The sequence below is a fragment of the Myotis nattereri genome (assembly GCF_964212035.1).
Source record: "Myotis nattereri genome assembly, chromosome: 1".
NCBI lineage: Eukaryota > Metazoa > Chordata > Mammalia > Chiroptera > Vespertilionidae > Myotis > Myotis nattereri.
Window position 1 is genome coordinate 31,551,102 of NC_138075.1, and position 26,384 is coordinate 31,577,485.

The window sequence follows — 26,384 nt, forward strand, 5'->3', positions numbered from 1 at the left end:
TAGTGATTCTCATATCAAGAATATATAATAGGTTTGTACTTTCGCTGGCATAAAAGTACATCCCTGGAATAAGATATCAGCATTTCAGACAAATCATCTTTACTTTAGGAATAGTAGATGGAATCATCATTTTTCTCCTCCTCTCAAAGTACTTCTCCCTTGATGAGGTGTAGGTATTGGAATATAAAATTTGACTTATTCCAAGAATTTCTCAAAAGAAAGACCCAAAATGTGAGTTTCACATTTGCCAGAATGGTTACTTTCCAGGGAGGTCACTTTCTTAAGAGTTCTGAAGTTCACTAATGCTTGATGAAACCACTTTGTGTTTTCACTTCATTGACTAGGGAAATACAGACCCACAGGTCTTACTAGTAGCACCACTTTTAGAGATCCTCCTTTCCCTTCCCTGGACCTCTGTGATGCATTCCCCTAGCAACAGCTTCTTTGATGTGGAAACATTCTACTGATAGATTGTGCAGGGAAGCCACTCATATTGGGCAATTCAGATTTCTTCTGGGAACCGACCTTGAAGTTGGAATTTTCTCTGTGCCTGATATGGTCAAAATTTATGGTTTTTACTTTCTACTATATGAAGCATAGCAGACTATCTTTCTAATTTGAAGTATTGACAAATCTTATGAGTGCATAAAAATAGAATAGTCGTGCTCGCTTCGGCAGCACATATACTAAAATTGGAACGATACAGAGAAGATTAGCATGGCCCCTGCGCAAGGATGACACGCAAATTCGTGAAGCGTTCCATATTTAAAAAAAAAAATAGAATAGTCATGTACAAACCTAAAATCATAGAATAATTATGCCATATTTCTTTATTTTGTTTATTTTTGCTTGAGTCTCCTTATACATTTTTTAATATTTTTATAAGATTAGTTTGGGAGAAAAGTTCTATCATCTATATAAGTTAACTTTGTATGTAGAGTTTCTTTCCTGTTGGGTTCTTTATTCAATCTGTAGTTTCGGCACCTGGTATAGGATGATAGCGATACATCAGAAATATATCCTGGTCTTAGGTACCTTTAATGTAGTAGGAGAGATAAGATTTTTACATAGTGAATGAGATAATAATCAAAATAAAAGTATAGATCATGTTACTTGCTTTTTTTTTTTTCTGAGACCTATTGTCATTGTTAGGGTCGCACCTTAAAGTAAATGTTTTACAGTTGTATTCTATTTAGAGCTACTTATTTGATTTTGTGTAGGCTAGAACATTGTGGGTTGATCTACAGAGTACATGTTTAGTTAATTTGCAGTTTTTCTTTGTAGGCTTGTTTTGACCCACCTCTTGAAGAGGTTTCCACCAGGAACCCAATCATGTACAACAAAGCGACTGCTGACCCAGACCATCCTAACGTTGCTGGTTTGTTGGTGAAAAACAAGAATCTTTTAGCTGAGGTATATGGATTATCTGAAAATAAAACACTATGGGGAAGTACATCCTCTGTAAAAGTAGGGGGCAAAACACATTCTGATAAAGGGCTCAGAGTATTATCTCAATTTAGTTTTGCTTTTTTCTCAATATTCTCATCACTGAGGAGCTTTAATTTAGATATTAATTTGTCTTTTGCCAGAGAAATCCCTTTGAAGATGGTACATAATTAAGTGCTTTTAAGTTGACTGCCAAGTGCTAGGATATTAGAAAATTGCTTACAAACTGCCACACTATCTAATAAGTTATATATATTAAGCATTTGTATTTTGTTTTGTTTTTTGATATTTTTATTGATTTTTAGAGAGAGAGGAAAGGGAGGGAGAGAAAGAAACACCTATGTGAGAGCAGAACATCGATTTGATTGGCTGTCTCCTGCACAATACCACTAATATCCTTCTGATTGCCATTTTCTATCCACACCCATTTCCTTCCCCCACCCTCAACCCCTGGCAACCACTAATCTCTCCTCCATTCCTAAGATGTTATCATTTCAGATGTTGTACATTCTAAAAGCTAAACATAGTGTTACCATGTGAGCCAGCAATCTCACTCCTAGGTAGATACATAAGAGAATTGAAATATATATTCACACAAGAACTTGTAAATGAATATTCATAGTAGCATTATTCATAGTGGATATAATTCAAATGTCCATCAACTAATGAGTGGCTAAACAAATGTGGTATATCCATACAATAGCATTTTATTCAAACAAAAAAGAGTGAAGTACTGATTCATGCTGTAACATGGATGAACATAGAAAATATTATACTAAGTAAAAACCAATTACAAGAAGCAACATATTGTATAATTTAATTCATATGAAATATTTAAAATAAGCAAATTCAGAGAGAGAGAGAGAGAGAGAGAGAGAGAGAAAAGATGAGTGGTTGCCAGGGGCTGAGAGGGAAAAGAATAATAAGGAGTAACTACTAATGGGTATAGGGTTTCTTTAGACTCAACATGTGGGTCGCGACCCCTTTGGCAGTCGAACGACCCTTTCACAGGGGTCACCTAAGACCATCCTGCATATCAGATATTTATATTATGATTCATAACAGTAGCAACATTACAGTTATGAAGTAGCAACGAAAATAATTTTATGGTTGGGTCACAACATGAGGAACTGTATTTAAAGGGCCAGAAGGTTGAGAACCACTGCTTTAGAGGATAATGAAAATGTTCTGGAATTAGATCTTGGCAATGGTTGCACAAACTGTGAATATATTAAAAACTACTGAGTGTTATGCTTTAAAGGGTAAATTTTTATGGTATGTGAATCATCTCAATTTTTTAAAAGTGAAAAACAATTCAATATGGCTGCACAATTATGAATATACTAAAAACCTTGCAACTATATGGTTTAAATGGCTGAATTTATAAATTATATCTCAATAAAGCTGTTGTTAAAATGTTATATAAATAGAGTCACATATTTGTAATATTTTGGGGCTGGCTTTTTCACTCAGCATAATTTCCTGGAGATTTATTCAAGTTGTTGCATGTATCAATAGTTTGGTCCTTTTTATTGCTGAGTCCATGGTATGTATGTACCAGTTTGTTTTACCATTCACTTTTTGACAAATATCTGGGTTACTTCCAGTTTGTTTGTTTTTTTTTTTACTATTACAGATAAAGTTTCTATGGACCTTCATATATAGGTTTTTTGTGTGAACATAGCTTTTTATTTCTCTGAAATAAATCCCTAAAAGTGTAATAGCTGGGTCAGAAGATAATTGCATGTTTAGTTTTATAAGAAACTGCCAAAGTATTTTCCAGAGTGTGATACCATTTTACATTCCTATCAGAAATGTATGAGTGATCCAGTTTCTCCTCATCCTTGCCAAAATTTGGTGGTGTCACTATTTTGTAGCTTAGATATTCCCATACACGTGTAGTGATATCTCTTTGTAGCTTTAATTTGCATATCCTTAATGACTGATGATGTATATATTTTTATGTATTTATTTTCCATCTATATATTCTTTCTGATAAAGTTTCTTTTCAAGTCTTTGCCCATTTTCTAATTGGATTTTTTTCTGAGAAATTTGAATTCTTTACTATAGATCTGAGTCCTTTGTTGATAATTTTTTATCAACTGGCTATATCTCAATTTTGGGGATGCATACATTTAGCTAAGTCCTGAACATATTTCAATTCATTATGTCCAAATCCAGTCAAACAATTCAAATTTTGTGGGTTTTTTGACATAAAAAATAACGCAGTAGTGTTTTAAAATCTTAGATTTTGCAAATCACTGTTCCTATGGAAGAAGTAAACAAAAACAACTAAGAACTGGCAATTACTCTAGAAATCAATATTGTGTGAGTCTGAGACTCATGCTGCCTTAGTTATTTTTCACGAAACATATCTTAACAGTATCCTAACAATAGCATAACTGAAAATGAGATCTTAAAACACAGTTCTTATATCATAGTACTGGGAAATGGGACCACTGCATTGCACAATTCCAGGGGGCATTCATTATTTTTATGGTATCTTAGGTGAATGATAACCACTGCAGTGCCGAGAACCCCTGACTTAACTGGTTAAAATAATGAAGGTAATGCTGCAGGATTTTAACAATTATTGTGATTACCAGAAGTTGGGATATATTGGATAGGAAGAGAGTTACAACTGAACATTTGTTGAGATCTGACATGTGAAGAGTTCTAAAAATACCTCAATTTTTTTTTCATCTAGTGAACTTTCTTCATTTACCAGATAGAAGAGCAGAGATTTTAAAAATGTTACCCAAAGATAATGAAATCACTTACCTCACTCTTCAATCCTTTTTGATCTTTTCCTTCCAATAGCAGCCTGTGGTGGCTCTTTTGTTTCGCTTCCCCTCTCACAAGACATCCCTCTTGCTTTTCTTAATAACTTTATGAGCTCTTCTTTCCTTTATTTGTCTTAAAAATAATCAAGAAGACTTAAATAACTTTAATGTTGATGAGAATAAATTCACTTATTCAAATGTATCAATTTGATATAATTTAAAAGTGTATTAATATTGGAATATACTGTTAGATTTGAAAGCTTTTGTTTTATTGTATTATAGCATGTAATTTAAATACCCATGTTGATTGAAAATCATGAATTTTCTAAAACCAAAATTATAAATGATTTTAAGTAATACGTTTCCTTTCTCATTAGCTAAGAAATCTTCAAAATAAACTTTTCATAAAAGAAAGTTCATTGCAAGATATGAAGAATGAGCTAGAAAGTTATAAAGAAGATAACGCGAAACAGTCTTTCCAGATAATTTCCCTGAAAAATGATATCAAGGACTTAAAGGTTCTTATTGCTTCTCTAACTAGAGTTAAATCTTTGAAAAGCATCAATAATCAGACTTCTGAAAGAGGCAACTTGGATCTAAATGAAAGAATTATAGAGCTAGAAAACCGTCTAAGGTAGGGAATTATCTCCCCCCACAACGTTACTTTGTTTTTAATCATTTGCAATGTCTGTAAGTCATAAAGATCTTTTTAAAAATTTAAAATGCATTTAAAATATTTTTATTGATTTCAGAGAGGAAGGAAGAAGGAGAGCGAGATAAGAAACATCAATGTTGAGAGAGAATCATTCATCTGCTGCCTCCTGCATGCCCTGCCCCCTAGCAGGGACCGAGCCCACAACCCAGGCATGTGCCCTTGACCGGAATTGAACCCAGGACCATTCAGTCCCCAGACAGATGCTCTATCTACTGAGTCAAACTGGCTAGGGCTAAAATAAAGCATTTTAAAAGTACAATCAGAACTATAGAGTAGAGGAACTTAGTAAGACAAAGATAAAATCTGCTTTATAACTCATTACTTTTTTCAAACAAGTTTACTAAGAAATAGTTCCCATATCTAATGTTAAAAAGAAAGACATCATTTGATTAATAAAGCCTGTTCTTCCCCCAATTTTACTGGCTTATCTTTATTTAGAAACTAGAGGCCTGGTGCACGAAATTTGTGCATGGGGGTGAGGGTGGGGGTCCCTCAGCCTGGCCTGCACCCTCTCGCAGTCTGGGAGCCCTTGGGGGATGTCTGACTGACACGGAGGCGGGAGTGGCTCCCACCACTGCCGCTGTGCTCGCCAGCTGTGAGCCTGGCTCAGGGCTTCTGGCTGAGTGGTGCACCCCCTGTGAGAGTGCAGCTTCTGCCCCCTGGTGGTCAGTGCGCATCATAGCGACTGGTTGTTCTGCAGTTTGGTTGATTTGCATATTGGCCTTTTATTATATAGGATTGTAAATTCATGAGAAAAGAACAAATTGTGTTATCATGTAAAAAATCTTAGGAACAACAAATTACAAATATAAATTTTTACATTAAAAAAATGTTTTCCTTCCCAAAATGTAAATATCCCTTACCCAGTTTCCTTAGTTGATAGAAACTCTATAATTTCTGTAGAATTTTGGATATAGGACCAGGCCACAGGAAAGGTCTGAAATATCTAAAATTTTTTTGGTCAGAAGAAAATCTTTTCTTGAGACTAGGAGGCAGTCATTCAGCACTTTGGGCCTGAAGGTGGCCCTCATCAAACTTCTTTGCTACAATCTTCAGAGTAAAGCACAAGATCTGGCCTCCCCGAAGATGTTGCTTCCCACTGGGCAACTGACTGGTAGGGCATGCTTGCATGTTTTCTGCATGCAGCACTGTTGCTCGTCTCCACAATGTACTACAGGGCATTCACGCTTGCCCTGGAAGACTTGGCAGAGGCACTAGGCTCCGAGGGTCAGGAATTTTCTAGTTTGTTTTCACAGGTCGTTTGTCATAAGCTTGCAAATAGTATATGAAGTCTATTTCTGATTGATCACAGAATTTAAATTAGAAGAATTTCACATAATGCTTAACTCAAAATTAATTTATATAAAAAATTTTATTGACATAGTCATATACCATTAAAATTCACCCTTTTAAAGTGTACAATTCAGTAATTTTTAGTAAATTCACAGGTTGTGCAACCATCACCACTATCTAATTCCAAGACATTTTTATTGCCCCCTAAAGAAACCCCATTCATGTCCATTCAGTTACTCTCTATTACACCCTCTCCAGTCTCTGACAACCACCAATTCACTTTTTTTCCCTATGGACTTGCCTTTTCTGAACATTTCATATGAGTTCAGTTATACAATATATAGTCTCTGTGTCTGACTTTTTTTTTTTACTTAGCACAATGTTTTCAAGATTCATTCATGTTACAGCATAAATTGGTAATTTGTTCTTTTTATTGATGAATAATATTCTGTTATATAGGTATACTACATTTTGTGTATCCATTAATCAATTGATGGACATTGGGTTTCCTTTAGAGAGGGGGGCTTTATGGATAATGCTGCTATGAACATTTTTGTATAGGTTTTTATATCACTATATGTTTCATTTCTCTTAGATGTATGCCTGAGGAGAAGAGTTGCTGGTTCATAAAGTAACTCTGTGGTTAACTTTTTAAAATTACTTTTTTTTTTTAAATATTTTTTATTGATTTTTTACAGAGAGGAAGGGAGAGGGATAGAGAGCCAAAACATCGATGAGAGAGAAACATCGATCAACTGCCTCCTGCACGCCCCCACTGGGGATGTGCCCGCAACCAAGGTACATGCCCTTGACCGGAATCGAACCCGGGACCCTTCAGTCCGCAGGCCGACGCTCTATCCACTGAGCCAAACCGGTTCCGGCTTAAAATTACTTTTAAAGGAACTTCCAGGCTGTTTTCCAAGGCAGTCACACAATTTTAAATTACTACCTGAAATATATGAAGATTCCAATTTTTCCACATTCTCACCAGCATATTATTGTTCATCTTTTTCATTATAGCCATTCTGGTAGATATGAAGTCATATCTCATTATAAGTTTAATTTGCATATATATAAATAACTAAAGATTTTGAACATCTTTTCATGTGCTTACTGGCCATCTGTATATCTTCTTTGTAGAAATACTATTCAGATGCTTTGCCTATTTTTAAATGGGGTTGTCTTTTTATCATTTAGTTGTAAGTGTTCTTTGTATATTTTGGATACCAGACCCTTATCAGATATATGATTTGCATATATTTTTGTCCCACCCATGGATTGTCTTTTTATTTTCTTAATGGTGTCTTTTGAAGCTCAAAATTTCTTAATTTTGATGAAGTTTATCTTTCATTGTCACTTGTGTCTTTGATGTCATCATACCTAAGAAATAAATCACTGCCTAATCCAAGGTTGTGAAGATTTACAAGTATGTTTTCTTTTAAGAGTTATAGTTTTAGCACTTAAATTTATGTCTTTGTTTCATCTTGACTAAGTTTTGTATGTGGTGTGAGTTAGGGATCTAATAATAAAATATTATTGATATAGTTTTACAAACCCAATATCATTTTAAAAAACAGACAAATGGCTAAACAGTTGTTGTTTTTTCACTTCCTAACATTTCCATTTGAAGATTTTTTTTAAAAAATTGAATTTATTGGGGTGACAACACTGGTCAATAAAACCATACAGGCTTAGCCCTAGCTGGTTTGGCTCAGTGGATAGAGTGTCAGCCTGTGAAATGAAGAGTCCTGGTTTAATTCCAGTCAAAGGCACATGTCCCAGTTGCGGGCTCGATCCCCATGCAGGAGGCAGCTGATCAATGATTCTCATCATTGGTGTTTCTATCTCTTTCTACCTCTCCCTTCCTCTCCGAAATCAATACAAATATATTTTAAAAAATAAACACACAGCCGAAACCGGTTTGGCTCAGTGGATAGAACGTCGGCCTGCGGACTTAGGGGTCCCAGGTTCGATTCCGGTCAAGGGCATGTACCTGGGTTGTGGGCACATCCCCAGTGGGAGATGTGCAGGAGGCAGCTGATCGATGTTTCTCTCTCATCGATGTTTCTAACTTTCTATCTCTCTCCCTTCCTCTCTGTGAAAAATCAATAAAATATATTTTAAAAAAAATAAAATAAATAAAAATAAATAAACACACAAAAAACCATACAGACTTAAAGTGTACAACTCAATAGTTCTTGCTTTAAAGTCTACTTTGGTATTAATTTAGCTACACCATCATACTGTTCTCATGGTAGGTCTTTTCCCATTTTTTCATTTTCATGTTTCTGTGTCCTTATATTTAAAGTATATATCTTGCAAAATGCTAACTTAGCATTAGATGTTTTATTTTTAATCCAATCTGATTATCTTGTCTTATTTTTATTGTTGTTAACCTTCACCTGAGGACATTTTTTCCCATTGAGAGAATGGAGGGGTAGTGGGGAGAGAGAGACAAAGAAAGAGAAAGAAATCGGGGGTGGGGGGGGAGAGAGAGAGAGAGAGAGAGAGAGAGAGAGAGAGAGAGAGAGAGAGAAAGAGAAACATTGATGTGAGACATATCAATTAGTTGTCTTCCGCCTGGGCCCCATTTGGGATCTAACCTGCAATCCAGATATATGCCCTTGACCAGAATTGAACCTGGGACCCTTCAGTGTGCTGGCCAATGCTCTTACCAGTGAGCAACAGCAGCCAGGGCGTGATTCTGTCTTAATTGTTAGATTTAACTCTACCATATTAGTATTTATTGTTTGTTTTTCCCATCTGTTCTCTGTTCCTTTATTACTCCTTCACCATTTTCTTTGGATTAATCTGCTTTTTTAAATTCCATTCCTGTAATATCTTTTATCATTTAGTTTTTACCTAGATCTCATGATTACAAAATACATATTTATTAGTTTACTTTAGATCTGTACTTTTATGATATTCCAAAATAAAAGCCTTATGACAATTCAACTTCATTGAGCTATCTCATGCTCTTGTACTATTGTTATATTTTAACATTTCAAGTGTTATGAATCCCATAAGATATTATCATTTTAATTAACTGCCAGTATAAATTCCTATTTTCTCTTTCTGATGCATTTCATTCCTTCCTACAGTTCTGTGCACACTAAGGATAATTTTTGTTCATCCTGAGAAATTGTCTGTAGGTTTCTTATAATGCAGTTCTTCTGACAATTTTTCCATTTTTTCCCCTTCTGAAACTATGTTTATTTCATCTTCATTTTTTTAAGGGTATTTTTTTTTATTGTGTATACTGGTAGAATTCTTGGATTTCAATATTTTTACTTTCAGCCCTCTAAGATGTCATTCAGTTATCTTCTGGCGTCTATAGCTTCTGTTGAAAACTCAGTCATCAGTCTTATTGTTGTACTTTTGAGGTAACGTGTGCTTTTTCTCTGACTGCTTTTAATTGATAACAATTTGACTATATGTCTTGGCAAGGCTTAGGATTTGCAGAATTTATTGAATCTATAAATTGATGTCTTTCATCAGGTTTGGAAAATTCTTGGAAATTATTTTTTCAAATATTGTTTCTGTCCCATTCTGTCTCTATTCTCATTCTATGGCTACAATATGTTAGACCTACAGGTATGTTATACCTATTGAGTGTGTCCTACCTGTCTCTAACATAATTTTTGAATTTAAATTTTTTCTTTAGATTATTCAGATAATTTCTGTTGACCTAACTCAAATTCATTAATTCTGTAGGATGCAATTCTTAGAAAAGGACATAAAAATCATGGAAGATGAACTGAAACTTTAACCTAGCTACAGGGTAGAAAATATTACCAATACCTTGCAATTAGTAATCAAATAAGAACCAAATAATTAGCTGTTTAAATATTTGATAATAAGTAACGTTTTTAGATATGCTGTTCTCTATTGCTGTATCATTATTTCTAGTTCCTTTTCCCTCATCAAATCCTAGTAGAAGAGCCCATTCAGGTGTTATTAAAATAGGAGTACTTGTATTCATGTGGAACCTCCTGATCATCACACTATCACCAGTAATGGCAGGCAAATATTCATACTCAAATTTCCCCTTGAAAAGGATGGTTTCAAAATTGACCTCCCCCAGGGTAACTACTACAGGATTTAACACTGGATTGTATTTCTCTCCATTTCTGTACCATTTCTAGTCTCTCCTTAGAAATAGTAACATTTTTCCTTGATACACATATTTACTATATTTTTAATGGGGAATATTTGTTTTCATTATTATTAATATTATTTTAACCCTTATCCAAGTAGTGAGGATATTTTTTCCATATAGGCTTAGCCCTAGCTGGTTTGGCTCAGTGGATAGAGTGTCGGCCTGCGAAATGAAGGGTCTTGGTTTGATTCTAGTCAAAGGCACATGGAGAGAGAGTGGAAGGGAGAAGGGTAGAGAGAGAAACATTGATGTGAGAGAGAGACATTGATCTGTTGTCTCCCGCACATGCCCCAACTGGGGCTGGAGATCAAACCTGCAACCCATGTACATGTCCTTGACTGAGAATCAAACTCATGATCCTCTGGTGCCCAGGCTGACACGCTAGGCACTGAGCCACACCAGCCAGGGCTTATTTCATTATTTTTAATTGAAGTTTGATTATTGAGCTGGTTTCATGACATTGTTACCTACTACTTTCTTACACAGAGTACATCTGGTTGAAAGAGAAAGGGCAGAGCAAAAAGCAGACCTTTTAGAGAAAAAGTTAGCAGGTGCTAATGGATTCACTCCTTATATGAATGTGAAAGGACAAGAAGACACCTTGGGTAGTTTCAGGATAAAGGTGAGAATAAATTTTGATTTTTTATTTTTTCAGTTACATTTGACTATAATATATTAATTTCAGGTGTACACCTCAGGGATTAGATATTATAAAACTTAATAAGTGATCATCCCGAAAAATCTGACACCATACATAGTTATTAGAATATTATTGACTACTAGAGGCCTGGTGCACAAAAATTTGTGCACTCGGGGGGAAGGGGGGGCGTCCCTCAGCCCGGCCTGTGCCCTCTCGCAGTCTGGGACCCCTCGGGAGATAACGACCTGCTGGCTTAGGCCTGCTCCCGGGTGGCACAGGGCAGGCCCAATCCCTAGGTGCAGCCCCTGGTCGGGCTCAGAGCAGGGCCGATTGGGGAGTTGGGGTGCCTTCCCCTGTCATGCACAGAGCAGGGCAGATTGGGAGGTTGCAATGCCACCCTCAGTCACACTCAGAGTAGGGCCGATTGGGGGGTTGGGGCACCGCCCCCTGTCACACTCAAGGCAGAGTCGATGGGGAGGTTGCGGCGCCACCCACTGTCACGCACAGAGCAGGGCCCATCAGGGGGGTTGGGACTCCGTACCCTGTCATGCACAGAGCAGGGGCGATCAGGGGGTTGAGGAGCTCCCGCCTGTCACTCACAGAGTAGGGGTGATAGGGGAGTTGGGGCACCACCCCTTGTCACACTCAGGGCAGGGCGGATCAGGGGGTTGGGGCGCCGCCCTCTATCACCCACAGAGCAGGGCCGATCAGGGGGTTGGGGCGCCGCCACTGTCACACTCAGGGCAGGGCCGATGGGGAGGTTATGGCTCTACCCCATCCCACACAGAGCAGGGCCGATCAGGGGGTTGAGGCGCTGCACCCTGTCACACACAGAGCTGCAGGGCGATCAGGGGATTGGGGAGCTCCCCCCTATCAGGCACAGAGCAGGGCTGATCAGGCGGTTGGGGCGCCTTCCCCTGTCACGAACAGAGCAGGGCCAATAGGGAGGTTGTGGCCCCGGCCCCTGTCACACACAGAGCCGCAGGGCGATCAGGGGGTTTGGGCGCTGCCCCCTGTCACGCTGATCCCGGTGCCGGGAGGCCTCTCGGCTCTGCTGATCCCGGTGCTGGGAGGCATATTGCCCTTTTACTATATAGGATAGAGGCCTGGTGCATGGGTGGGGCTGGCTGGTTTGCTCTGAAGGGTGTCCTGGATCAGGGTGGGGGTCCCCACTGGGGTGCCTGGCCAGTCTGGGTGAGGGGCTGAGGGCTGTTTTCAGGCTGGGACTAAAGCTCCCAACTGCTCCTTTTTTTCTTTTCTTTTTTTTTTTATTCTGGACCAGCTTTAGCTCTGGCTTCAGCTCTGAGGCCTCTGCTGCTGAAAGAAGGTATCTGGTTTGTTTCGGTTCTATAATCAAGACAATGTATAACTCCAGCTCTGAGATCCTGGCTCTCTGAAAGCAGGTTTCTGGGGTTTTGTTTAGCTTCTATATTTGTTACAATGTTTCTTAAACTGCAAGCTCAGAGGCCGGCAAGGCAGGCGGGGAACGTTGGAGTCCTCCGTCACTGAAGCAAGCAAGCCTCATGTTAGTTTCAAGCTGCCTGGCTGCTGGCCGCCATCTTGGCTGGCAGTTAATTTGCATATCTCGCTGATTAGCCAATGGGAAGGGTAGCGGTCGTACGCCAATTACCATGTTTCTCTTTTATTAGATAGGATATTCCCTGTGCCTTACTTTACACCCCCATGAGTACACTATAACTACTAATTTATACTTCTAAATCCCTTCACCTTTTTTACCCATCCCTCCATACCCTCTCCCATCTGGCAACCACTGAAATATTCTCTGTATCTATGAATCTGTTTCTGTTCTGCTTGTTCATTTATTTTGATTTTTTAGATTCAATTGTTGATAGATATGTATTTATTGCCATTTTATTGTTCATATTTTTTATATTTTTTCTTCTTTAAGAAGACCCTTTAACATTTCATGTAATACTGGTGGTTCTGAATGATCATTGTTCTGTATTTTAGTTGTAAATTTTGATGTGGTTGTAGGAGGCAATAAGTATCACATTTACCTACACTGCCATCTTGACCAACAGCCCCAGAAAATCTTTTTTTTTTTTTAAATATATTTTATTGATTTTTCACAGAGAGGAAGGGAGAGAGATAGTCAGAAACATCGATGAGAGAGAAACATCGATCAGCCGCCTCCTGCACATCTCCCAGTGGGGATGTGCCCGCAACCCAGGTACATGCCCTTGACCGGAACCGAACCTGGGACCTTTCAGTCCGCAGGCCGACACTCTATCCACTGAGCCAAACCGGTTTCGGCAGAAAATCTTTTATATATATATATATATATATATATTTTTTTTTTATTGATTTCAGAGAGGACGGAAGGGAGAGAGGGAGAAACATCAACGATGAAAGAGAATCATTGATCGGCTATCTCCTGCACACACTCTACTGGGGATTGAGCCCCAACCCCAGCATGTGCCCTAACTGGGAATAGAACTGTGACCTCCCAGTTCATAGATCGATGCTCAACCACTGAGCTAGACTAGTCAGGCCCCAGAAAAATCTTGATTGATCTTTGCAGAGACAGGATTTTTATTACTTTGTGTTACACTGGGAGGTAATTGGCAATGTTGAGTGCTTTGTTGGTCATCTTCTTTCCGAGGATAAAAGGAAGCAGTACAGAATGGCTGACTGGAAGCCTTTCTGAAGTATGGAGAGAAAGTGCAAGGAGAAGTTGAAGAAAAGCTTAGAGGGTATAGAGCTGATAGGGAGCTGGGAGAAAAAGTGTCTATTAGATAGCAAAATATTGAAGTTTTAAATTTCTGTTGTGTTTTACTTCTTGCTGCTGACAAATCTGGATTTTTAGATCTGGGTTTAAGGATTGAAGAAAGGTGTAGGTGAAAGTTATTGAAACAGAAGCAATGACTTTAAAGCTAAATTGGTTGGATTATTTACATTGAACATTGGAGCCAGAAATTATGGCATGAATTCATTTTAGAAGGAAGTAATGAGTCTGGTCACTCATAGATGGCAATTAACAGGATTAGTAGAAGATCTTATAGAAGAATGTTGGAGAATGATGGGAGACAGACACTTGTCAAAGAACTGGTAAAAGTTTATTTTTAAATTCTTAGACTATAACAGTTTATTATATAATCCAAATGTAAAACAAGGCCCATAATCCAATTAATGTGAGGTATTCCATTAAAAATTTTCAGAAATGCCTGGCTGGCATGGCTTGGTGGTTGAGCATTGACCTGTGAACCAGGAGGTCATGGTTCAACTCCCAGTCAGGGTATATGCCCAGGTTGTAGGCTCAATCCCCAGTAGGGGGCGTGCAGGAGGCAGCTGATCGATGATTCTCATCAGTGATGTTTCTATCTCTCTCTCCCTCTCCTTTCCTCTCTGAAGTCAATAAAACTATATTTTTTAAAAATTAGAACTACTTTCAAAGTATTTTAAAGTAATTAAAAATTTTTTGGTCTTTTTAAAAAATATGTATTTTCTATTGATTTCAGAGTGGAAGGGGGAGGGAGATAGAATCATCATAATGAGAGAATCATCGAATGAGAAATGTAACGTGTGTTGGCATATTTAGAAAAAAGGTAAAGCTATCCTGTCCAAGAACCTTGAGAGAGACATTTTTTACTCTGAAGATCCAAAAGATGAACAGAAAGTTTGGGATAAATATCAATAAGATTTGATCCATAAGGAAAAACAAAAATATTACCTCCATATTCATTCAGCTGGGGAACTAAAACTGCACGGTCCCACTATCAGAAATTCCTTCGTCAATTGGCTTCTTTTCTAAGCAGCAGTGTTGTCCCCATCCCAGCACAGAGGAAGCTGTGAAAGAGAGAATTCAGGGAATTGGTGCAAATGAGCAATTTTGAAGTCTGTAAGTATATTGCAGACAAGTTATTCTTTCAGATTTGTTTCTTTTAAGATGTGGATTTTGATATTAGCTGATTCAGTAAACTCTGTGGCTCCAAATGATCATTTTGATTTTATTGTTAGAGTAATAAAAGAGCAGAGGATGTCCATTATTACAGCAGAGGTAGTATAGTGTGCTTGTTAAGAGCACTGAACTCCTGTATGAATCTCAGCTCTGCCACTGCCAACTCTGCTATTAGGCAAGTTACTTATCCACTCTTTGCCTTAGTTTCATTTGTAAAATTTGGTGGGAGTGGAGGCTGGTGAGGAAGGATTGGGGAGGGGGCATAGTTCAAATCTCAGAGTGGTTGCAATTAAATGGGTAAATACATGATAAATGCTTAGTACAGCTAAGTGTAAGCTCAATAAGTGCTAGCTTAAAAATAGTGGTATGATGCAGATAACGTTTCCATTGTGAGCAAAGTGTTCAGTCAGTGCAGTAAAATAAATAGTTAAATCAGTTATTTGAATTTATTGGTCAAGTCTATTAAGAGATTGAACCTTCAGGTTTAAATGAGATTTCCCTGTTGTGTTCAAATCACTTTGTAAAATTCCATGCCTCTTCACCCTACAATTCAAAGGAAGATGGGTATTGCTTTAATTCAATGTGTTAGTAAAACCTGCTACACAGTAGCCTGTTTATTGTAGAGTTCCAAATGTCTTTACACTGTTCTCTTAAATTCATCATACAAGTTTATTACTCAGTATTAACTAAAACAAGCATGCCAAACTTTCGGCCTGCAGGCTGCATGCGGCCCATAACGAATATATTTGCAGCCCAACCAATATAACGGTATGTAAGAAATGTTTTAGTAAAAATTTTGTAACTTAATTTTTACAATATCCTGTTACACATAATTATTATTAACAAACTACAATGTTTGTTAATGACTGATTACTAAAATCATGTTGCTTTCATTTCCCTTACGCGCCTTATGCGCAGGCGCACCATTTCTCTCCACTAATACTAGCTGCGAATATTTTAGCAGCTGATTGCTACGTCATTAGTCTTGTACTGACTTGTTTGGTGTGTGCAACAGAAAATATTTCGCTTTCGGAGAACAAGAAAGATAGGTTTATTTGTGTTATGCTTATTAATTTGTGCAGTTTTCAGTGTCTGATAAGTTAATGTTCAAGAAAAAATGTTAATTTTTATTAAAATGTTCTATTATTTTATGTTAATGATTACTTTTTTATTTCAGCCCTTTGTATTCAGCATGTCTCTATGAAATAAGCCTACATTTCTATGAAAATTGAAGCTTTTGTTTTTTTGTGGCCCACATAAACCTTGTTTATTTGGTCCGTGTTAGCCTTTGAGTTTGACATGCTTGAACTAAAATGTCAAACCTTCCTATTTCTGAAACCAGCATCTATTTAGTAAATGTTTCTATAATATCAGCACAGTAGAACTTGCACAGTATTGAAATGAAATAGAAATCATGGATCATCAGGAAGTTTAATCTATTTTTTTTTTCTTTACAGGGAGCTGAAGGCCTTAAGCAGGAAATTCAGTTGCTCACCAAGCGACTGGAGCAGCTGCATCATCACCACGAAGAATCGTCCCAAACTGAAGAAAAGCGTAGGGAACAAAAAAGACCCTTGAAACGTCTGGAGGGAAAAATTGCTGTTAATGACTTTTTTCAAGCGAGATTAGACTCGGGCAGGAATAAAGTAAGAATTTTGTGAAGCATGTGGCATTTCTTTTGCAGTGAAAATGATCATATTTTGTTATATTATCTAATGTTTAAAGCTGTTAATACTACTTATACTTTTTTTAATATTGAAAAGAGAGGAAAATTTGCTACAAACCCTTCTGATTTTATCAAAAAACCTCTCCTCACTTCTTATCTTCCTTTTCTCATTTTATACATATTTGATATTTATTGTGAGGGCTTTTATTAATGTATTTCTTTTTAAAAAAAATATTTTTATTGATTTCAGAGAGGAAGGAAGAGGGAGAGAGAGATAGAAACATCAATCATGAGAGAGAATCATTGATCAGCTGACTCCTGTAAGCCCCCCACTGGGGATCGAGCTCACAACCCGGGCATGTGCCCTTGACTGGAATCGAACCTGGGACATTTCAGTTTGCAGGCTGATGCTCTATCGACTGAGCCAAACAGGCTAGGGCTAATGTATTTCTTTTTTTTTTTTTTTTTTAATATTTTATTGATTTTTCTACAGAGAGGAAGGGAGAGGGATAGACAGTCAGAAATGTCGATGAGAGAGAAACATCGATCAGCTGCCTCCCGCACACCCCCCACTGGGGATGCGCCCGCAACCAAGGCACACGCCCCTGACCGGAATCGAACCCGGGACCCTTGAGTCCGCAGGCCGATGCTCTATCCACTGAGCCAAACCGGTTAGGGCTGTATTTCTTAATGTACCTTAAAAAGAGGGTTAGAGGAAAAGGAGGTCAAAGGTGGAATTTTAGGCACTTAGCTAGATATGATGGGTATTGGAAATATTCCTCAAATGATTATTATATAGACCGTTACCTTCTGCTTCTCTAAATCTATAAGGAAAAAATCAATCTAAAAGTGGGATGGAAATAGGTAGGATGCAATATTATTTATTTTCAGGAGATACTCTATTTCACAACCTCTCCACAGAAGTGCTCATCATACTCAGACCTATCTTATATTATTTTTATAATTGCTATGGCTCAAAGTTTAATCTCACTCACTCACCACTCACTCATTTAGTCTCTCATTCCATTCGTCCCTTTGTTCATTCATTCATTTATCCAATATGTATTGAACACTCAATTTAAAAATTTTTCAGCACTTAATGAAGTGGTATCAATAATGTCCTTCACGGAGTCAAAGACAAATCCATCTTCTGCTAATTCCTTTCCCATCTCCTCCCCAAATACATTGACTAATCTAATGTATTTAATGTGTATCCTTTTGTTTACATATGTTCTTTTAAATGTGATTTTTGTGCATATATTTAAAATTTGTGTAAATGCTATTGCATTAAAAATTTTATTCTAGCCCTAGCCGGTTTGACTCGGTGGATAGAGTGTCGGCCTGCAGACTGGAGGGTCCCAGGTTCGATTCTGGTCAAGGGCATGTACCTTGGTAGTGGGCACATCCCCAGTAGGAGGTGTGCAGGAGGCAGCTGACCGATGTTTCTCTCCCACCGATGTTTCTAACTCTCTATCCCTCTCCCTTCCTCTCTGTAAAAAATCAATAAAATATATATTTTTTAAAAAATTTTATTCTACTGCTCAGCATTATATATATTTAAAATAAATGTATTGGAGTAACATTAGTTAATAACATATAATTTTCAGGTGTACAACATTATAATTTAATACTGGTATACTTTTGAAACTGTGCTTATAAAAAATGTATTCTCTGTTTGTTGGATGTAGATTTCCATAGATAGCTAATGCTCAAGCATATTATTCATGGTTTAGATAGTATCTCTAATTATTCCTTGATTCTGGAAATGGTATGCTAAATTCTCCAACTATATTTTTGATTTATCCATTTGTGTCTACAGTTCCATCAGCTTTTGCTTTATAGACTACTGGAGCACATATGATGATGATCTTTTCTTTTAAGCACAATAAAACATTTTCTTTTTTTGTCCTTTATAAAATACTAGAGGCCCGGTGCACGAAATTCATGCACGGGTAAAGAGTCCCAAGATCTGGCCGGCAATCAGGGCCGATGGGGGCCTTCCTTCCCCAGGCTGCCAGCCGGGGCCTTCCTTCATTCTGTGCCGCCCCCCGGTGGTCAGCGCACGTCATAACGAGCAGTCAAACTCCCAAGGGGACAATTTGTATATTAGCCTTTTATTATATAGGATTGCTTTAAATTCTCCATTTTCAGAAGTTATGGTTACTAATGCAATATTCTTTTAGTTCATGTTAGTCTGAACATGATATATCTTTTTATCTTTATAGCTTTCTGTCTTTCTCTGTGATAAAAGACATTATCTGTGATAAAATTCACCTCCAATTGGTGACTTTTTAAATATGTATAGCCCTAACCGGTTTGGCTCAGTGGATAGAGAGTTGGCCTAGAACTGAAAGGTCCTAGGTTTGATTCCGGTCAAGGGCATGTACCTTGGTTGCGGGCATATCCCCAGTAGGGGGTGTGCAGGAGGCAGCTGGTCAATGTTTCTCTCTCATTGATGTTTCTAACTCTCTATCCCTCTCCCTTCCTCTCTGTAAAAATCAATAAAATATATTTTAAAAAATAATAAATAAATATGTATATTTATTGATTTCAGAGAGGGAGAGGGAGAGGGAGAGAGAGATAGAAACAACAATGATGAGAGAGAATCATTGATTGGCTGCCTCCTGCACACTCCACACTGAGGATTGAGCCCACACCACAACCCAGGCATGTGCCCTGACTGGGAGTCGAACCATGACCTTCTGATTCTCAACCACTGAGCCACACTGGCTGGGCTGTTGTAAATGTTTCCCTCCACGTCCCACGTGGTTCAGGGTTCAGGATCTGGAAGAGGAGCTGCACACAAATAAGAGAAGAGACAAGAGATAATTTGGAAATATTGGGGGGCCAGGCGGGTAAGTCCAACTCAAGGGGAAGGACTTCCACTGGTGCTCAGGCCTCACCAAGCTTTTATTGATCTGGGATACACCCATAGGATAGCCCTTAGGCAGGCAATTTCCAGTAATACACAGACTAGCCCAGCGGTGGGCAAACTACGGCCCGCAGGCCGGATCTGGCCCGTTCGGCTGTTCTATCCGGCCCGCGGAGCCAAAAGAGCGGAGGGTTCTCTTGCTCTCCCCTCCGCTCCTTCACCAGCAGCAGCGTTAACATGTATTAGTTCACACAAACACATGCTTTTGTTCCGGCCCTCCGGTCCAGTTTAAGAACCCATTGTGGCCCTCGAGTCGAAAAGTTTGCCCACCCCTGGACTAGCCCATCAGCAGGCAATTTCCAGTAATAGGCAGACTATCTTATCAATAAGGATTTACATGACTATCTGGTGGGGAAGTTGCTTCAGCTACCATTGTCTGGACTAACTGGGTGCACAGCTCTGACCTTTGCTAGGGCTTCAAGGGTCACCAGCCTTCCGGGTTCTCTGTCTATACTTCTCTGCCAGTGAAGACAATAGGCGGTTTCCCACACTGGACCAATTGGTGAATTTAACACATTTACATTTATTGCAATTATTATATTAGGATATATTTTTGTTAACTTATTTAATAATTTCAATATATTTTACTTCCCTGCTGGGGGTTCATTTTCCAGGTTTCTTTTAGATAAATCAATCTTTTTCTGCTGGTTTCAAAGCTGTATATTCTATTTTTATTCTGATGCTGGTATTTTCTAAGAACAAAACTTATTTATTTAATATTTACAAGAATGTCATACCTGTTTGGTCTCTGACCTCAACCCCCAAATATATTATTATTCTCTAAATTCTTAATTTGTGGGATATTTGAGTATACTTTCTTTGTTTTCTTTAACTTGGTCCTGATTATTTTTAGATAACCACTAAACTTGAACAAGGTATATGATCACCTTCAGTTGCATATCTTTTGTAGTATCCTCCTTTTCTACATGAATTTTTAACAATTGGATCTTTGGCAAACTTTCTGACACCACATGTGCCTGATAATATTTTTATTATACCCTCATATTTGAATGACAGTTTGGCTGGATATAAACTTCTAAGTTCAAAGTTCCTTCATAAAATTCTTTGAAACTATCTCCTTGCTTCCCCTATTACTGTTGAGATGTCTGATATCAGTGTGATTCTTATTCCTTTGTAGATGATTTACTCTTTCAGGAAGCTTTTAGACTTTTCTTGTTTGCTTTGATGTTCTTAAATCCTATATAATAAAAGGCTACTATGCAAATCGACCGAACGGCAGAATGACCGGTCGCTATGATGTGCACTGACCACCAGGGGGCAGATGCTCAATGCAGGAGCTGCCCTCTGGTGGTCAGTGTGCTCCCACAGGGGGAGCGCCACTCAGCCAGAAGCCCTGAGCTGGGCTCACGGGGAGTGGGCCTAAGCCATCAGTCAGACATCCCCTGAGGGCTCCCAGACTGCGAAAGGGCACAAGGCTGGGCTGAGGGACCCCCCCCCCCCACCTGAGTGCACAAATTTCATGCACCAGGCCTCTAGTTTTGTTATAATATGCTTAGATATGTGGTTTTTCCTTATCTCTCTTGTTTGCACTTTATGAACTTTTTAAAAAAGTATGTTTTATTGATTTCAGAGAGAAGAGAGAGGGAGAGAGATATAGAAACATCAATGAAAAGGAAACATCGACTGGCTGCCTCCTGCATGCCACTTACTGGGGAGCAAGCCAACAACCCAGGCATATTCCCTGACTGGGAATATAATTGGGACCTCCTGGTCAATGCTCAACCACTTAGCCACATCAGCAGGGCTGAACTTTTTAATCTAAGTCTTTCATCTGTCAATTTTATCATTTATTTCAACATTTTATACTCTCTATTTCAGTGATGGCGAACCTTTTGGCTTGGCGTGTCAGCATTTTGAAAAACCCTAACTTAACTCTGGTGCCGTGTCACATATAGAAATTTTTTGATATTTGCAACCACAGTAAAACAAAGATTTATATTTTTGATATTTATTTTATATATTTAAATGCCATTTAACAAAGAAAAATCAACCAAAAAAATGAGTTCGCGTGTCACCTCTGACGCGCTTGTCATAGGTTCGCCATCACTGCTCTATTTATTTTTTTTAACTCTTCTTTTTTATATTCTCTCCTTCTGTGACTAGTATCTGAAGGTTGGCTTTTAAAATTTTTTTTTATTGTGATGAAAGACATATACAATTTTCCATCTTTTTTTTTCCAATTATAGCTCACATTCAATATTATTCTGTATTAGTTTCAGGTGTACAACATAATGGTTAGACAATTATATACTTTACAGAGTAGTCCTCCTGATATTTCAAGTACTCCCCCCCTCCTGGGAATCGAACCAGTGATCTCTTCGTTTATGGGTTGACACTCTACCACTGAGCCACACTGGCCGGGCTGAAGGTTAGATTCTAATTCAATCCTTCATTTCTTTGTTTAATGGTTAACTTTATGTGTCAACTTGGTGCCCAGGTGTTTGTTCAAAAAGCAGTCTAGATGTTACATTTTAGATCTAATTAACATTTGAATCAGAAGACTGCGTAAAGCAGATTATTTTCCATAATTTTGGTGGGCCCCATCCTATCAGTTGAAGGCTTTTAGAGAAAAAAGACTGAGGCCTCCTGAGGAAGAGAGATTCTACCTACAAATTGCCTTTGGACTGAGCCACAATATCAACTCGCCTACGTCGCCAGCTTGCTGGGTTGCCCTGCAGATTTTGGACTTGCCAGCACTCACAATTGTGATTAGCCAAATCTCTTTCTGTCTCTTAAATAAACACATGTACACACACACATGCACACATGCACACCCACGCATGCACACTGCCCTATTGATACTGCCTCTTTGAAAAACCTTAATATATTTTAAAAAATATTTTATATATTTTTATCCTTTCCTGCTGCCTCCTATGAGAGTTTCTTAGCTTTATCCATCCCATTGATCTCATCTGTGTTGTTTATTTCAACTATTATTTTTGTGATATCCAATATATTTTTAATTGGCTTTCTTTATAATTTCTTAATGTTAGTGTTTTTCTTATCTCCTGAGTAGCCATAATTTTGAGTAAAATTGTTATAATTTTACATTAAATTGAAAGTGATCAGGAAAAACATGACTTTGCCCTAAATTTCATTTAGTGGCAAATGAAGAATTAGTCCTAGAGCATACATTTAAAGGAACAACGAAGGACAAAAGTAAAGTTGGTTAATGATTACACTGTATGAGTTGATCTGTTCATGTGAATTTTATATTTGTCAAAGTGGCAATTTGTAAGTATTGTTTACATTTTACTCAGCTTTGTAATGATATAATTTTGGACAAATTAAAAATATATTTTTGATTCTCAATATTTCAAAATGTCTACTTAAAATGAGATTATTAATATACTTATATACTACTTTTTCAGATATCCATAATTTAAATAGTTATGGTTTTAGTCTGATAATTTTTTAAAAATATATTTTATTGATTTTTTTACAGAGAGGAAGGGGGAGAGAGAGAGTCAGAAACATCGATCAGCTGCCTCCTGCACATCTCCTACTGGAGATATGCCTGCAACCAAGGTACATGCCCTTGACCGGAATCGAATCCGGGACCTTTCAGTCCACAGGCCGACGCTCTATCCACTGAGCCAAACCGGTTTTGGCTAGTCTGATAATTTTTGATAATTTGGTACATGACCTCTTTCTCTTTAATAGATCTTATTTTATGTATTCCAATAGAATTTTATAATGTTCTTCATGTAAGTACTGTAAGTCCCTCATATAAGTCTTTCTTGTAAAATTTGTTCTTTTATAGATTTTTCTGCTCATTGTGAATAGCATATTATCCCATTTCTAATTGAAATACTTACTATTAACATAGATAAAAACCTTTGATATGTTTATATTTTATTAAATATCCTCACTGAATTCATTTATTCAGTCCAATAATATTCTTTACTAAAGTTCTTGGGTTTTCTGGTCATGAGTGTATATTATTATATTGTTTTTTAGGAAATAACATATTTCTTTTATATTCTCAACTTATTTTCCTGAGTTATAAAATATTCTTTTAGAATGATTGGTATATTTTCTCTATCTATGCATTCTGTATGTTTCTCCTTCCTAATATCATGTGTTTTCACTTTCTTCCCACTTTAACCAGGCTCGCCTGGAACATCTATTTTATCTTTCCAAAGTGTTTTTATATACATTTTACTAGTTTTTATTTATATATAATGAAAATATATGGTATCTTTTTAAAACCCACACCTTTTTTCTATTTTTTTTTCCTGGTAGTAATTTTATAAATTACAGGTAAGAAAGAATACAATTAAAATCACAGGGAAAGAAGGGACATATGTAATACTTTTAGCAATAAAGATAAATTTTTAAAAATCACCAGTAATTCTACCACTTGGAGATAACCAGTGTTAATGGGTTTATTTCCTTCTGATTATTTTCCATGTATATTTTGACATAATTGAGAGAGGCACAGTTTTTCTCATCCTGCTTCTTTCATTTAACTATATCGTTAGTATTTTCTCTTACTAGAAATTTTTGAAAACTTGATTTCTAGGAAATCTGTAATCAATCGTGTCATTTATCTAATTATTCTTTTTGACATTTGCATTATTTTTATTTTTCATGTTATGAATAATGTAAATATTATGTTGGTGCATGAATTGTTATCTAAATATTGGGTTATTTCCTATAATACATTCCTAGAAAAGTTGCAGTAACCTGTGCCACCACCTGGTGTTAATAAAATTGTCTACTTAACTTTACCCTTGATAGCACTGAGCCATCACTTTTATTGTCGTATTTTACTTTCTGGATTATTTTAATAATGCATATTTATGGTGAAAAAATATTTTACTTATGTAAATAGTTTAGTCTGCAGTTTATCAGTCTAGAGTAGATCTGGTTTGCTAGTGTAGAACACCATCATAAAACACAACTTCTTTATTTCAATACTATTGATTTCTTCAAAGGAAAACTCCAGGACTAAAAATTCCCGAATAGATGAGAACAGCAAGATATTTAAACAGCTAGAGAAAGGCAACAAACAACAAACATTACTAACTATTAAGCAGAATTTGCAAATTGCAACAACTCAAAGGTTAGAGGAAGAAATTCAGCAACTTCAGAAACAGCTCAGTGATTTGAAATTGTCAAATAAAAATATGAAAACCCAACTGACAAGAGTAAATGTCCTTAAAGTAAGTAAAGGAAGTGAGGCTTTCAAAAATGTATTTAATCTTTGATTGTTACTATTTTAGCTGCATATGTCTCATCAAACTTTTAAAAATTAACGTTAAAATTATTTTACATGCATACAAAAGAATGTATATAATATTAAAGCATATATAATAATAACAGTTGATGCCTGCAAATCTATTACTAATCTTAAAAAAACAGACTAATATCAATTCCATGAAAGCCCTTAAGTATTCCTCTTCCTACTCCTCAAAGGTAACTTCTGGATCCCTTGCTTTTTTGTTTTAGTCTTACTTTTGTCTTTTTTATTGGGGTAATAGTTAAACATTTTAGTCATTTTTGGGCTCCTCTTTGGACCTTCTCTATTTCAAGCTTCAGTTGTAGTATTTCAAATATACATTTTTTTTTATCTTAAACCACAGGTGCACTAAATACTTATTGATCAACTTTTTTTATCAGCAATATTTCTTACTACAGAGCCACTTATTTTCTCTGTTTCTGTATTTAATCAGCACAGGCTGTACTATAAGACTTTTGAGGACATGGAACACTTGTTCACCATCTTTTAACCCAAGTGCCTAGTTTATAAAAGTGTTCAGTGATTGTTGGTTATTGATGAGTATGATGGTGGAGAAATGTCCTCTTAATTCACAAGTTGTGGGATGTTCTTTTCCATGTATCTATCTTTTTTTTTTTTTAAAGCAAAGAATAGAAGCATGAGCTATCATTCATCATGCCTACCTATTATTTAAAAGAGAGCTAATCACAGTCATCTCACTTTCCCCCAACCTTAACTTTATACCCTCACAGGACAAAACAATTCAGAAGCTCAGGCAATCTTTAATAAAAGTTGAAGCAATGAAAGGGAAGGCAGCTATGAAAACAGATAACTTGGAAACTACATTAGACCCGACCAAGCAAGAGGCAAGATGGGACAAAGACGGGACCCATCAGATCTTAGATGCTGTCACTCCTGAGCTCTGCACAGAAAAGAACACACTTGAAGAAGTATCAGGACGACCACAAGAGGTTTTTTTTTTTTTTTTTTTTTAAATTATCGTAACTATATTAAGATTCTTTAAGTCAGTGGTTGGCAAACTACGGCTTGTGAGCCACATGGTTTTAGAAGGATGGGTGGAGAAATATGTATTTAGAGAAATGTATTTGCTGCTATTACTCCACAGCAAAACAGAAGTTCAAAAAGAAGTTACCTTACGGATAAAACATAAGCAGCAATAAAATTAAGTTTAGTCTATAAAAGTGTAAAAATAAGAAAAAAAATCTTAAAAGAAAATTTTACATAAAGGCTACTTGTAACAGAGGAGACCATTTTTCTAGATTAAAAGTACTTGAATATAGGATGTTATATTTCACAAAGAAATGTTTAATAAGACTAATTTTCTCATACCAATTTCATCGTATACAGTAAGTAGGTGACCAAAACTAATAACATGTCTTGAATTTTGTGGTGGCTCTTTGAAGGAAGTCAACTTTCGAGAAACTATTATGAAGATGTTGGGATTTAACATGAAAACAGCAGACAAGGAAATTATCACTCACCTAAGACTTGTTATCCAAGCTTATGAAGCATCTAACAAATCAAAGATTGCTTCTGATTGTGAGACTGGACAGAATAACGCATAA

The 26,384-nt window shown here is 37.0% G+C and overlaps 1 protein-coding gene across 1 annotated transcript; it reads left to right on the forward strand.

Moving 5' to 3' along the window:
- Window positions 1-26,384, forward strand: LOC308515622 (uncharacterized protein; the record flags this gene model as incomplete). Its single annotated transcript, XM_081086124.1, is given in 9 exon segments — window positions 1-1,413; window positions 4,607-4,863; window positions 14,744-14,826; window positions 14,829-14,880; window positions 15,675-15,723; window positions 16,413-16,601; window positions 24,515-24,742; window positions 25,551-25,769; window positions 26,223-26,384. Coding segments are annotated over 9 exon segments (1,320 nt in total). The 5' UTR covers window positions 1-1,332.